This window comes from Artibeus jamaicensis, unplaced genomic scaffold, assembly GCF_021234435.1.
Source record: "Artibeus jamaicensis isolate MK-2021 breed Jamaican fruit bat unplaced genomic scaffold, CSHL_Jam_final scaffold_1964, whole genome shotgun sequence".
In the NCBI taxonomy this organism is placed as follows: Eukaryota; Metazoa; Chordata; class Mammalia; order Chiroptera; family Phyllostomidae; genus Artibeus; species Artibeus jamaicensis.
The window spans coordinates 23493073-23508585 of NW_026522030.1; the positions used below are offsets into that span (position 1 = coordinate 23493073).

General features: G+C 42.3%; 1 protein-coding gene across 1 annotated transcript in view; it reads left to right on the forward strand.

Annotated features, from left to right (window-relative positions):
* Nucleotides 1-15513, forward strand: part of RIGI (RNA sensor RIG-I) — a 50417-nt gene that overhangs the window by 6760 nt on the left and 28144 nt on the right. Inside the window, exons 4-11 of the mRNA XM_037159894.2 lie at nt 622-803; nt 4609-4756; nt 5500-5619; nt 7059-7160; nt 8629-8782; nt 9298-9556; nt 11255-11417; nt 12885-13004. Of these exons, the coding sequence (XP_037015789.2) occupies nt 622-803; nt 4609-4756; nt 5500-5619; nt 7059-7160; nt 8629-8782; nt 9298-9556; nt 11255-11417; nt 12885-13004 (1248 nt within the window). The remainder of the gene's footprint in view (nt 1-621; nt 804-4608; nt 4757-5499; nt 5620-7058; nt 7161-8628; nt 8783-9297; nt 9557-11254; nt 11418-12884; nt 13005-15513) is intronic.

Here is a 15513-nt window from a genome sequence, read left to right on the forward strand (position 1 = left end):
GTAATTCTAAAATATATATAGAAGAACTAAATCCTTGAATAGTCAGGAATTCCCTAAAGAAGAATTAAGAAGGCTGGGTTTTCTCTGCTCAATATCAGATTTATTGTAAAGCCATAGGCATCGAGACAGTGTAACTCTGGTTTTAGAACTGACCAGCGGGCCAGTGAAATAGAATCAAAGCCTTCAAACCAGGGAGCTGCTAGAGTGCTCTCGATATTCCCCCCAAAACCCCACCAGTGGGCTGGCACATGTGGGGATGGATGCTGTTTATCACCTTACAGGGGAGTACACTGATCGCAGACGGTGGGTGCCAGAGAGCCTGCGCCCCCTTGTGTCTGAGACTTGTTTTAAGGGGCCCCAGACGAAGGAGGCACGTGTCCTACACGTGACTCTAAGTTACATGACCTCAGTGTGAAGGTCAAGAAGCAGTCACAGGACAGGAAGGCACTCTGAAAAGTTTATAAGGAGGAAGTTACAATACATTCCCAAAACAACACACATCCCCTCTGGCCAGGGGCCACCTGACCGGCCCTCAGTGATGGGAGGGGAAGGGCCATGTAGTGACCCCACAATTTTTAAGTTGGTTTCATAAAAACAGTCAATTCCTTTTTTTTCTTTCAGGTTATTCTGGACTTTATGAAGCTTTTGAAAGTTGGAATTTTGAAAAAATTGAAAAGTTGGAGGAATATAGATCGTTATTAAGGCGTTTGCAACCAGAATTTAAAACCAGAATTAACCCAAATGATATTCTTCCTGAAATATCTAAATGTTTAATCAATCAGGAATGTGAAGAAATTATACAGGTAATTTAATTATAATAAAATTCTGAATTTGGGGGAAATAATTTGAACATGGAAAATATTTTCTCTTTTCTATACTGTTTTAGACCTAAGAAAGATCACTGAAATCCACAAAAGTCCACAAATCTAAGATATAATTACCTAGAATAATACCTTTATTTATTTTTCTTTTTTTAATGTATTTTATTGATTATGCTATTACAGTTGTCTCATTGTCTCATTTCCCCCCCCTTTATTTCCTTCTACCCTCACATCCCCTCCCACCTACATTTGCCCCCTTTAGTTCATGTCCATGGGTCATACATACAAGTTCTTTGGCTTCTACATTTCCCATACTGCTCTCCCTCCCCCTGTCTATTTTCTACCTAACATCTGTGCTACTTACTCTCTGTACCTTTTCCTCCTCTCTCCCCCGTCTATGCCCCCGCTGATAATCTTTCATGTGATCTCTATTTCTGCAATTCTGTTCCTGTTTTAGTTGTTTGCTTAGTTTATTTTTGTTTTTTTTTTTAGGTTCAGTTGTTAATAGCTGTGAGTTTATTGTCATTTTACTGTTCATATTTTTTATCTTCTTTTTCTTAGATAAGTCCCTTTAATATTTCATACAAGGGCTCGGTGTTGATGAGCTCCTTTAACTTGATCTTATCTGGGAAGCACTTTATCTGCCCTTTTATTATAAATGATAATTTTGCTGGATAGAGCAATCTTGGACGTAGGTTCTTGCCTTTCATGATTTGGAATACTACTTTTCAGCCCCTTCTTGTCTATAAGGTTTCTTTTGAGAAATCAGCTGATAGTCTAATGGGAACTCCTTTGTAGGTAACTGTCTCCTTTTCTCTTAATGCTTTTAAGATTCTCTCCTTATGTTTAATCTTGGGTAATATAATTATGATGTGTTCCTCTTTGGGTCCAACTTGTATGGGACTCTCTGAGCTTCCTGGACTTCCTGAAAGTATCTCTCCTTTGCCAGATTGGGGAAGTTCTCCTTCATTATTTGTTCAAATAAGTCTTCAATTTCTTGCTCTTCCTCTTCTCGTTCTGGCACCCCTACGATTTGGATGTTGGAACATTGGAATGTTGGAATGTTGTCCTGGAGGTTCCTAAGCCTCTCCTCATTTTTAAAAATTTTTCTTTCTTCATTCTGTTCTGGTTGAATGTTTCTTTCTTCCTTCTGGTCCACATTGTTGATTTGAGTCCCGATTTCCTTCCCGTCACTGTTGGTTCCCTGTAGATGTTTCTTTATTTCACATAATGTGACCTTCATTGTTGCCTTTTTTATGCTATTGAAGTACCCAGTGAGTTCCTGGAGTATCCTGATTACCGGTGTTTTGAACTATGTATCTGATAAGTTGACTATCTCTTCATTGCTTAGTTGTATTTTTTCTGGAGCTTTGATCTGTTCTTGCATTTGGGCCTTTTTTTTTTTTTTTTTTTTTGTCTTGGAGCTCCTGTTATGTAGTAGGGGGCGGAGTCTTAGGTGTTCACCAGGGTGGGGTAACCTACTGCATTGCATTGTGACGCTGTAGCTCGGGGAGGGGTCTGGGAGGGAATAATGTCTCTTGCTCTGCTCTTTGCTGGTTTTCAGTCACTTCCCCACTTCCCATAATCAAATTGGGCCCTTCTGGTGCTGATTTTCAGTGGGTGGGCTTAGGTACATTCTAGGACCCGGTGGTCTCTCCAAGGAACTCTCCTGTGAGGCCGGCAGCTTCTCCCACTGCACCCTCAACTCCCACAGGTGTTTTCAACCAGAGGCTTTGAGGCTCTGTTTCCCCAGGCTGGAGCCCCGGGTTGCGCAGTCTGTCTCGCTCCCCAGTGGTTCCTCCCAGTTTCTCTGCACAGGAATGTGGGACTGCCCGGTCAGTAATCCCCCACCTCACCCCGTCCACCAGCCAGTACCTTGCCTCGAATCCTCTCCACCTGGCTGCCTGTCTCCACCCCTCCCACTGGTCTGGATGAATGTTTCTTCTTTAACTCCTTGGTTGTCAAACTTCCGTAAGTTCGATTTTGTGTCAGTTCTGGTTGTTTTTTGTTTTTAAATTGGTTGTCCTTGTTTTTGTTGTGTGAGAGGCACAGTGTGTGTACCTACACCTCCATCTTGGCTGGAAGTCGAGAATAATACATTTAATTGTGAACTTAAAACCAGGGGCAACGGAGTCCAGAGCTTGTGCTGTCTGTTACCACTCAGCCAAAAAGCAGAGACAGGGACTGGATTATAAAGGTGCTCTTATTAATATCAGAAGCTAGAAGTCTGATAATGTGGCTGGTTAAAACCCTAACATTCAGGTAACGTGGCTTACCTGGAGCGTTCAGGAGCAATCGTATGTAAGGGAAAGGTAGGAATTTGGGAGGGGGACATTTCTAGGGGGAGTGTAGAGGGGCAGTTTCTCTTGGGAGGGGGAGCTGAAAGAGCAGTCTGCAGCTTCTTCCCAAGCTGGTTCCTTTGTTCAGGTGTTATCTCTCTTTGCCTTAGAATTCCTCTTCCTCTCTTCCCCAGAGGCCGTGGTTTGTGGCCGGGGAGGTTTTGTATTTGGTTAGGAGGATAGGGTCTTGAGGTCAGCTGTTTGACTTTAATTTTCTTGTCTCAGTTTCTCTGTGCCACTTGCCCAGGAATTTTCCTAGCTTCTTACTATCCTGTCTCAAACTGAGTAATTTTTTTTAATGTCTTTATTTTTTATTTTATTTTATTTTTATTTACAGGGGAAGGGAAGGAGAGAGGCATCAATGTATGGTTGCCTTTGGTGTGTCCCCTGCTGGGAACTGGTCTGCAGGGGACCAGCCTGCAACCCCAGTATGTGCCCTGACTGGGAATTGAACCGCAATTGTCTGGTTCGCAGGCCCGTGCTCAATCCACTGAGCTATACCAGCCAGGGCTCAAACTGAGTAATTTTTATGTCACAAGTTTTTTTTTTTTCACATTTGCCCTATTTTCAGGTAAAATAAACAGTTCAGCAAATGAAAAGAAAAAAGCCATAGACTCGAGTGGTTGAGCGTTCGGGCTGTGGACCTGAATACATTTTGTTAGAGTCCTAGCTCAGCCACTTACTAGGGGTGTGATCTTAGGCAAGTTACTTAGTTTTTCTGAGTCCATTTATTCACGTATAATATGGAAATAGTCACAGTACCTCAATACCAAATTTTTATAAAAATTAAATGAGATAATATATGTAAAGTGCTTATATATGCTTGGCACATAATAATAAGTGCTTATAAATTTTGCTTATTATGATTAATAATAGTCATGTAAGTCTCACTACCCTGAAAAAAAATTCATTAATATTTGGTTTTATTTTTCCAAATATCTATGCCAATATATCCATATCTCGAATAGCCATTAAGTGGATTGTTTTCCTAATGTTGCTGATAATGATTGGCTATAAGATCTCAAAGAAGGTGAGAATGCTTGGCTTGACATAGTAATATAATATGTGGAGGACAAGGGCAAAGAACAGGGTATCTTAAAAGATTGTGTGGAATGGCCCTGACTGGTGTGGCTCAGTTGGTGGATCATCCTTTCACAAAGTGAAAGGTCGCTGGTTCGATTCCTGGTCAGGGCACATGCCTGGGTTACAGGTTCAGTCCCCGGTTGAGGTGTGTATAATGTTTCTCACATTGATGTTTCTCTCCCTCTCTCTAAAAAATAAATAAATCTTTAAAGAAAAGATTGTATTGGATGGGGCAAAAGTGGTCACAAATAAGATCTATTGAACCATAGTGTACAGTGATAGCACTTGAAGTATTTCTGGAATAAAAACTCATAAAAGGAAAACTTTGAAATACTTGATTGGTCAACTACAGTTGTCTTGCTTAGATTTGTTCCAACAAGGGACCAATGGCAGGTGCAGAGAAGATGGTTGAGTGCCTTCTCAGGTCAGACAAGGAGAACTGGCCCAAATCTCTGAAACTTGCTTTGGACAAAGAAGAGAGCAATTTCACAGAACTGTGGATTATAGACAAAGGTAGGCAAACCATTCTCCCCAGAATTAGCCCATCTGGTCCAAAGGATTTGGGGAAGGCAGAATCTGAGCTCACTGTCTGGGTTTAGTTTATTGGAGAAATAGCTTGCAAATTCTAGAGTTAAAAAGACGAAAAAGGACTCACCCATTTTCACAGTAGATTGAAGACAGATGTTGCTAGGTTCTCTGCCTAGAAGCCATCTGGTGCTGAACCAGAACAGGATTGAAAGAAAAGAACCTAGTGGGATTAATTGAGCCATCTCTTGACTTCCTGAAGCTAACTAACCTCAGAGTATTGTTTTAGAGACTTGAGTTTGGTAAACCCTCTGAGGGTCTTACTTTTCCCAGGCTTCTTTTGATCTCAAGTTGTTCCAGAAATTGTCTGTATAAATACACATCTGATTTCTGATTTCTGATTTTTGGGGTTTGGCCGGGAATGGAGGACATAAATATCTGCTAAATCATGCTTCTCTTCTTAGTGTGCCTGTGAGTCACCTGGGGATCTTGTTCGAAGGCAGGTTCTGATTCCGTTGCTAACACATTCTGGAAATTCCTGGTCTATGTTTCTTACTTTGAATGAGAAAGTCCCAAATAACATTGGAGTTCAAACTCCAAACTGAGATGGGAACTCAAAGTTTTTGTTACAAGCAAAATTCTGAAAATTTTATGTTACAGGCTCATTGTAAAGCTTTCACACTAGAATCAGGTTATATCAAGTTTCTAAGATGTTGTTTGATCTCACAAAGGTGCAAAAGAGAAAACGAAAGACCTTGAGGAGGAGGAAGTAGAAACTTCCGATGTGCAGATTTTCTACAAGGAAGAACCCGAATGCCAGAATCTCAGTCAGAATTCAGGCCCACCTTCAGGTAACCAGCATTGCTTTTTCTCTTCCACAATGGTGCTCTTCGGATGTTTTGTGTGGGGACACATTCTCCGTACTGAAAGGAAGGTTCTTAAGGGAAAGAAAGAAAGAAAAGAGAATTTACATGACAATATTGCTTTTTTCTGTGATTAGCAATGTCACTCTCCTCCCACCATAGCTGTTGTCCCCTTCTTATTCCTCTTTTATCTTGTTGTTGGTCTTCTTTTATCACTAAGAAAGTATAGGCCTGTGTACACTTAAAACGTAAATAGTCTTCCCAGAAACTCAATGTCTATGAAATCTTGCTTTCATAGACAGGATTCAAAATCAGCCCTGCCTTCCAAAGAAATACTTCCATTTGGGAGTCCCGTGGTCAGTTTCCTTGTATGATTTCTTTCCTTTCCCTGTTTCCAGGGCTGCAGCATAAGAGGGTGAAGTGTGTGCACCGCACAGGTGTGCTGGGCTGAGAGGTTGAGTGGGGACGAGACCCGGCGGCGCTGTATGTCGCACGGTGCACTGAGGGTCTAGGTCCTTCATGAGGGCGCTTTTACTAATTCATACAAAGGCACCGGATGAGTTAGCTGTGGCCCGGTAAGGCCCACGTCACGGTTCTGGGAGCACATTTTCACGAGGAGACCAGAAAGTTATGTAATAAGCCATAATAAAAAGTTATTTACTAAAGGGCATCAGGGGAGAAATTATGATTCACAATGACTAACATTAGAAGATGTGATTTGCGCGTAACACCGCAAGAACCAAATTTACAGATTACTTCTGCAACTGAATGATACGAGTGTTTTGTCATTCCAGAATAAGATCAATGAGTAGAAGTTGCTTTAAACTTTTCTGACATGTAAAAGTCCTTGGTGTACTCTCTTAACCTTTTAGAAATTCTTTTTCTTTAAAATGGATAGATTGGACTCAAAGGATGATTTTTCAAGGTATTTGTGGCTCTTAACATTCTACATGCTTAATCTTGTTAGTGAGATACAGCCTCTGATTGTTTTTTAAAACTTCTGGTTCTGTTGAGAGAAAAATACCATGTGAGAGCCCGTAGAATTACAGAGCAGAATTACTCCTCAATAAGAGATTGCTTTGGGAATTCAGGATTTACAATTTAGAGTTTTTCGAAGATCTTGAAGGCATTTGTTGCTGTTTTGTTCCATGTGGCATTTCCTTTAACTGGAAGCCATCTGTCTCGCCCTGAATTAAGCCATTCATTTTGTAATTGAATTTTCTTTTCCATGCGGTCAGTACTTTGTCACTGAAAGAGAATCAGTGGAGAAGCTGGAACAGTGAACAAAGAGCGAGGATTCTAAACTTTCCTACAGGAGACCCTTCTGGCTGGAGCCAGAAACTCCTGTCTACTTGATAGCAGGCAGCTATTGCCCTGATTCCTCAGAGCAGTAGCTGTTTGGTAATTTTGTTCCTTTCGTGTTTCAGAAGTGCCTCGTGCTCACAGCCCACTGAAGCCCAGAAATTACCAACTGGAGCTCGCTGCTCCTGCTATCAACGGGAAAAACACAATAATATGTGCTCCCACCGGTAAGGCGATTGCCGTGACGTCTGTGCTCTGTCCTCTGTTTGTTTCCCTTTGTCCCTTTTACTGCACACTGGGATGGAAGGGGCATGTTTTAGTTAGTCCCCTGTTCCATTCGTCTTTTGAGAAAACCATCCTATTAGTATCTTAAGGTATTTTAAAGAACACGAGGGCAAAAGAAAAATGCCATCTTTTAGCTTGCTTCAGACCCTGAGTACATATTACTTAGGAAGCAGCTCGACATTTTTTAGTCATGGTGTAAATTTTGCCATTGTTAACCCATCCACGTGACCAATTTACTAGTCTACCAGTGGTTTTAGGAGAGCCCAAAAGAATTACTTTTCCGCAGAAATATTTTAGTATTGGAACTGAGCAAACAGGGGCACCATGTGGGGCCTTGCTGTATGACCCAACAATTAGTATTGGAAGAAACAGGTTTTTATTTACAATATTCCAACCTTGAGAGCCTGAGAGCATGTCTCCTTGGAGCCCCATCCTCCCAGGAGACCCAGCACTTCCCTCGCTCCCACCAGGCTACACGCCAGAACCGAGCCCGGTAGTCCCCATCTCCTCATCTTAAGCTGGCTGCGCACACAGTTCTCCATCTCCTCTGGAAAGAACGCCTGTGGGCCCCAGAGTCACTGTCCTCCAGGACCTGGGGTACGTTGTCATCAGCCTCCGTGCCATAGTCCAGGAAGCATATGCTGTGGATCATGGAGGAGTCCAGGAAAGACAGAACTCCCAAGAGTCCATATAGGGTCTGGGTCTGCAAGGCAGGGTCCTTGGTGGCTTTGGAGTCCGCCAGGGTGGGCACGATCGGAGCAGCAGCATATCTGCCTTCTTACTAGCCCAGGCTGCATGGCCGAATTCCTTACTACAGGCTGCATAGCTGCCTGCTCATGGCTTCCTCTCACATGGCTGCTACATCATTCCTCCAATGGCTGACCAGCTCCTACAGCCTGCGTGGCTTCCATCGCACTACTGGCAGCATGGTGGAATCTCTCTCTCTGCCCTCATGGCAGACCCACCTCCTCCTGCCCACCCTGAGTTTAAATCCTGACCCAGAGCTTCCTACCTGACCTCCTCTGTGGCTCCTCCCACAATGAGCTACATTTGCCAGTTCCCTGTATTGTTTACATTCTCTTGGCTGCCACCTTTAGTCAGGGCAAGGGTGACTCAGTGATGCAGGGGGAACTGCCTCCCTGCCTCCTGTGCAGGCACTGTGCAAACCCCGGGCTACTTCACCAGTCACCGTAGTTCTGAAAGTCAGATACACACCTTTTGCCCCAGGGCGGGAGCACAGCTATTAGCTAGGTCTCAGCTTGCCATTGTTACCAAAGGTACCCTAACTGCCACTGCCACTCCTCACACCCCGACCAAGGGCTAAGGGCGTCTGGGGGACCTCTCTCTCTACACCTCGCTACAGTATTATATTAGTTAACATGTTTTTTTTTTTTCTTTGTATGTTAAAAGGTTGTGGAAAAACCTTTGTTGCGCTTCTTATATGTGAACATCATCTTAAAAAATTTCCGCAAGGACAAAAGGGGAAGGTTGTGTTTTTTGCTAATCAACTCCCAGTGTATGAACAGCAAAAATCTGTGTTCTTACAATATTTTGAAAGACTTGGGTAGGTATCACAGTTGCTCCAACTTACTTTTCTCTAACTTTATGTTACTGGTGTGCTTTCTGCTTTGTTTTGTTTTTGGAAAACCATGATTCAAAAAATTTATAGTAGAGTCAGATTTTATATAATCTGGATGTAACTCCTTCATGAATTCAAGTCTGTTCTGTTAGCTATACCTGAACTCCTGAACTCCTTTGCTTAACTCTTGCAGAATAATTAAATGACTTAAGAGATAAATTTTATGTTAAATGGCACATTTAACTTTTTAATGATTTTATAATTTATTTACTATTACTCTTTACTATTTTCTTTGTTGGTGGCTTGAAAAAATTAATATATACTTAGCAGTTTTAATTAGCTTGCATTTATCGATCACTTACTATGTATAAGACTGCTAAGCACTTGTCTCATTTTAGACTTAAGGAGAACTTAATCTATGTTCTTATCTACTGTTTCATATCTTTGTGGTTCCTCATTCACACTGTGGTTGGTAACAGGCAATTTCTGTCGTTTTCCAGGTACAGAGTTTCAGGTGTATCTGGATTGACATTTGAGAATATCTCAGTGGAACAGATTATTGAGGACAGTGACATCATCATTTTAACTCCCCAGATTCTTGTGAATAGCCTTAAAAATGGGACTATCCCATCACTCTCTGTCTTTACTTTGATGATATTTGATGAATGCCACAACACCAATAAACGCCATCCTTACAATATGATCATGTTCAGTTATCTAGATCAGAAACTTGGAGGATCTTCAGAACCACTGCCCCAGGTATCTGCAAAGTCAGGTGGATTTCTCCTAAGAGCTGTGACCTTCCTAAATCCTATCAACTTACTCTCATGGCCACAGTGAGGATGTTCTTCCCAGGTCCTAAGTGCATATTGTGTAACTCACTGATTAATTTTGATTCATTTATCAACTCAACATATATGTATCAGGTGCCTCCGTGCTTTGTACAAAGCACGGCGGGTACAAATATAAAAAGACATAGTTCTTTTCCTCAAACAGCTGAAGTTTTGTGGGGAGCCAAATATGTAAGAATTATGTCATAATTTATCGTGATGGCACACTGTGGAGATGTATACATGGTGCAATCAGAACAGAAATAGAGGAACTCCTAAGTGTGCGATGAAAATAAGGCACAACTCGACAGAAGTAAGGTTAGGCAAAAACTGGAGAGAGTTTACAAGGCAAGTAGCTGGGTGGTTTTCAGTAAAGGCTACTGTGTGTCCAGAGGCTCAGAGCTGTGGAAGAACACAGTGCATTCACGAATCCTGAAATGTACATGGTGCATTCACAGGTCCTTGAGTACAGTGTGAAGCAGTAAATAGAAGCAGGTGAGGCAGGATGGCAGAGAGGGAATGACTGATAGAACAAGGTGCCAGGAGCGACCACAGGTTTGCAATAAGCAGGCATGCAGATGGATTAGTTTGGGGGACCAGTTGGAAAACCATTTTTGCTATTTTTGGTGTTGTCAGAGGAGAGAGTGTGAGAAGAGTCAAGACCAAGAGTAGTTCTTGGATGGGAGCAGGGAGGGTAGGGAAGCTGGCATATAACCCTCCTTCCTCTTGGAGGTAGGACAGGTAGATGGATCATTTGCTGAGTATAATCAGATGGGAATTGGGGGAGGAAGCTCAGGGCGCATAGGGCAGGTTTGAAGTGGAAGACAGATAACTCATGCGCAGAAGAATTGACTGTGTCATATTGGGGGCTCAAGTGAAGTTGGAAACCATGAATTTGTAGTACCCTGATCTCACATTGGGTGAAGTTCTCTAATAATCACTTGTTCAGGAAACACAGGTGAGAAGAAATTCGGTATGGTGCTCACAGACAAAATTCAGTGGCAATCACATTTCTTACAACTTTTTCATCCAGAAAAAAAATTACTAGTTAACAAGAGTCCTTGTTAATGAGTCAGTTATTTAGTTATTTATTGAGTGGCTATTAGAGGAAGCAACAAATATTAGGTGACCATGAAGCTAAATCCCTTATAAATATTATCTTACTAAATTCACACGGCTACCATTTGAAATTGCAATTGTGACCTAACACTTGCTATTGTTACTTAGAGAGTAGTAGATACTTGCCACCCCTGTGGCATGCCCGCGATTGGAATGGAAGTATGTCTGACTTCAGTCTCTTTCCTTCTCAGTAAGTCCTTCTACAGGTCTTGGGGGGGGTCCAAGGGTAGAGCAGAGAGGAGTCCTGCCTTGCAAGAATTTCCTCTCTTTGTTTCTATGTTGATTTGTGTTCAGCGGATGAGTTGCGACTCCTGCATTTATTCAGTGCTTTGCTTAATGAGAACCTTTCCATTTGCGACATCATAGAGAATTTCAGGGAAAAAAAATGTTCTTGCTCTTTATCCAAAGTTAAGGGAAAAGCCTACTTTAGCAGGAGAGGGTTATGTGGGGGGTTGTGGAAATGTCATACTTTTCCCAGACATCTAACGGTCTGGCTTGCTTTTCACAGGTCATTGGGCTGACTGCCTCAGTTGGCGTTGGGGATGCCAAAAACGTAACCGAAGCCATGGAGTACATCTGCAAGCTGTGTGCTTCTCTGGACACATCAGTGGTAGCAACAGTCAAGGACAACTTGGAGGAACTGGAGGAAGTTGTGTATAAGCCCCAGAAGTGTAAGTGGGATACAGTACCAGCCCTTTCCGGCTTTGTTACCTTCTGATATTTCTAGTTCAGAGCTATTTGGATGAGCACTCAATGTTTACCCTTTCTCTGTTTAGTAGGATGTATTTAACTTGGGAAATAATCTCGTTTCTGGCTTTTCTCCTCCACGGAGCTTTCTCCTCAAGCAATGGATGAAGCTCAGGAATGGCCTATAGAGAGCAAACAGTCTTACTGTCCAGTCACATTAAACTCTTATAAAGATACCAGCAATGAGAGAGAGGTGATGAGAAAATCTAAGCGTGTAAACCTCCACAAGTCAGGCTCAGTCCTTCCCAGGGTTCCATGCTCGAGGGGGATATGGTGTGGTCATTCATTATTTCAATATTTATCTGATAACTTTGGCTGAAGTTGTCTGAACTCATCATACCTTACCTCAAAAGATCAGAATGTGATTTTGTATAAGATGGACTAGGGCATGTGTATTGGATACCAATGCTGTACCCATTCGGCGAGGGCGAAAAGGGGGGATGAGACACACATGGCTTCTGAATGGCCTATGACTGTGTACAGCAGAGCAAACTCTCGTGAAATAGTCAGGGAGGGGGCAGTTACGTTTTGTTCTGGGAGCTGCCTGTGGGGGGTTTAGAGAAGGTACACAATCTAAACTTTTTAGAATCCAGTACACATTCATTTATAATCCACCCCCCATGCCTTCTGAGCCTCATCTCCCAGCCCCCCTAAGCCCAATCATCGTGTTCCTGTGGGTTCCTCAGATGTGTCATATGCTTTCTGACTTTTGTCCATGCCGTGCTTTGTACACGACTGTGTTTGCTTTCTCCTTTCCTCTTGCCCTGTTTATCCCACAACACTGCCTCTTTTGAAAGCACTTGGAGTCCTTTCCCTGTGCTCCACGACATTTGTGCACATTCATCTCGCAGCACGCTACTTGCATTTATTTGGCTACGTATCTTCCTCTCCCCTGAGAATACAGACCTCTCTGGAGCATGGAGTGTGTTCTTTTCAACTCTCTGTCACCAGAATATGGCATGTGGTGGGCAATGAATAAATTTCTGCTGAAACAATGCAATAATACATGTTAGGAACAGTGTGAACACTCCTGAGAGTTGGATGGGAAAGGATCAAAGAACAGAGACAGGCAGAAAGTGTGGCATTTGCAGAGATAAGACAGATACCAGCCTCATCGGAGCAGGGGCTCTGTATTGAGAAACAGAAAAGCCAGAGTGAGAAGGTGGATTAGACCCAGAGCATAGTAGATGTGTTAGAGAAGTGCATTAAGTATGAGAGAGCTGTTGCAGGGTTTTGGAGCTTTTTTTTTATCATCTAGGTGAGCTGTCTGTGAACTTGGGTCCTCTGGTTTTACAGAGGATGTTAAAAAGTAGAGAAAGTTTTAGAGATGCCTACTTTAAACTCTCATGTATGTTTCCTGAAAAATACTCACTTTCCTTTGATGGTTCTAGTGTTCAGGAAAGTGGAATCACGAACTACCCGCAGATTTGAATGTATCATCTCTCAGCTGATGAAAGAGACAGAGGGTCTGGTAAAGAGTGTCTTTGATGAACTCGGTACCATAAGCCTTGGTAAGATAAATCTTGTTTTGTATCCTCTCCTTTTTGAAATAGCCATGAATTGTTCGCTGACATTTGTTTGCATTCTCCTCAGTTCAGACCATTTCAAGAGGTTCACTTTTTTGCAATATATATATTTTATTGATTATACTATTACAGTTGTCCTGATTTTTCCCCCTTCGCTCCCTCCACTGAACACCACTCACTCCCTCAGGCAATCCCCACACCATTGTTCATGTCCATGGATCATGTGTGTGAGTTCTTTGGCTACTCCATTTCCTGTACTGTACCTTACATCTCTGTGGCTGTTCTGTAACTACCTACTTGTACTTTTTAATCCCTTTACCTCTTCACCCATTCCCCCACAGCCTCCTACTATCAACCACTAAAATGCTCTCTCTATCCATGATTCTGTCTCTGTTCTTCTTGTTTGGTGTTTTTTGGCTTAGTGTGTTTTTTAGATTCAGTGGTTGATAGATTGTATTTTTTGCCATTTTATTGTTCATAGTTTTGATCTTCTTTTTATTAAATAAATCCCTTTAACATTTCAAATAATAATGGTTTGGTGATGAAGAATTCCTTTAGGTTTTTCTGGTCTGGGAAGCTCTTTATTTGCCCTTTAATTCTAAATGATAGCTTTGCTGGGTAGAGCAATCTTGGCTGTAGGTACCTACTTTTCATAGCTGAATATTTTTTGCCAATCTCTTTAAGTGTGCAAAGTTTCTTTTGAGAAATCAGCTGACAGTCTTATGGGAACTCCCCTGTAGGTAACTAACTGCTTTTTTTCTCTTGCTGCTTCTAAGATTCTTTATCTTTAACTTTTGGCATTTTAATTATGATGTGTCTTGGAGTGATGTGTGTTTGCATGTATCTTGTCTGGGACTCTCTGTGCTTCCTGGACTTGCATGTCTATTTCTTCACCAAATTAAGGAAGTTTTCTTTCATTATCTTTTCAAATAGATTTCTAATTTCTTTTTTTTTTAACTTATTTTTATTTTTTTATTGATTATGCTGTTACAGTTGTTCTATTCCCCCTTTCATTCCCCTCCACCCTACCCCCCATCTCCACCATTACCCCCCTTTAGTTTATGATCATGTGTCTCAAGTCCTTTAGATTCTATATTTCCCATGCTATTCTTGCCCCCCCCCCATCTATTTTCTATCTACTATCTATGCTACTTATTTTCTGTACCTTCTCCCCCCTTCTCCTCCTCCCACTCCCCTGTTGCTAACCCTCCTTGAGATCTTCATTTCTATGTTTCCACTCCTGATCTAGCTGTCCTTTTAGTTTGCTTTCGTTTTAGGTGTGGTCTTTAATAACTGTGAGTTTGTTGTCCTTTCACTGTTCATGTTTCTTTAACTTCTTTTTCTTAGGTAAGTCCCTTTAACATTTCATATAATAAGGGCTTGGTGATGATGAACTCCTTGAATTTGATCTTATCTGAGAAGCACCTTATCTGTCCTTCCATTCTAAATGAAAGTTTTGCTGGATAGAGCAATCTTGGTTGTAGGTCTTTGGATTTCATGACTTGGAATACCTTTTTCCAGCCCCTTCTTGCCTGTAAGGTCTCTTTTGAGAAATCCGCTGACAGTCTGATGGGGACTCCTTTGTAGGTGACAGTCCCCTTAGCTCTTGCTGCTTGTAGGATTCTCTCCTTCCTTTTCATCTTGGCTAATGTAATTATGATGTGCCTTGGTGTGTTCCTTCTTGGGTCCAAGTTCTTTGGGACTCTCTGAGCTTCCTGGATTTCCTGGAAGTCTATTTCCTTTGCCAGATTGGGGAAATTCTCCTTTATTATTTGTTCAAATAAGTTTTCCACTGGTGGCTGTGCCTTTCCCCCTTCTGGTACCCCTATAATTCGGATGTTGGAGCATTTAAAGATGTCCTGGCAGTTCCTAAGACTCTCCTCATTTCTTTGAATTCTTGCTTCTTGACTCTTTTCTGTTTGGCCATTATTTGCTTTCTTTTGGTCCACTCCATTGATTTGAGTCCCAGTTTCCTTTTCATTGCTATTGGTGTCCTGTGCAATTCCATTCATTTCAATTAGTTTCGCCTTCATATATTTGTCTAATTTGTCGGTATAATCAACCAGTTCTGTGAGGATCCTGATGACCAGTGTTTTAAACTGTGCATCTGGGAGTTTTGCTATTTCTTCATTGCTTAGATCTATGGGCTCTGGGGCTTTGAGATCTTCTTGCGACATTTTTGGTCTGTTCTGGCCCTTTAAGTGTGAGAAGCGGTGTCTTGGACTCCCAGGTCGCTGGGTTGTGACGCTGTATGTGGGGGCGTGGTCAGAGCGGGGAAATGGCGACCCCCTCTGCTGTTTCTCACAGCTGCGTGATGATCAGCGCATTACGTGGTTCACCAGAGCCGGGCCACTCAGAGTCGCTGGGTTATGACGCTGTATGTGGAGGTGGGGTCAGAGCAGGGAAATGGCGGTGCCCTCCACTGCCGCTTGCCGCAGGGACCCGACCGGCCCCGGTCCAACCGCCCACTCCCTCACCTGTCCGCCAGCGCACA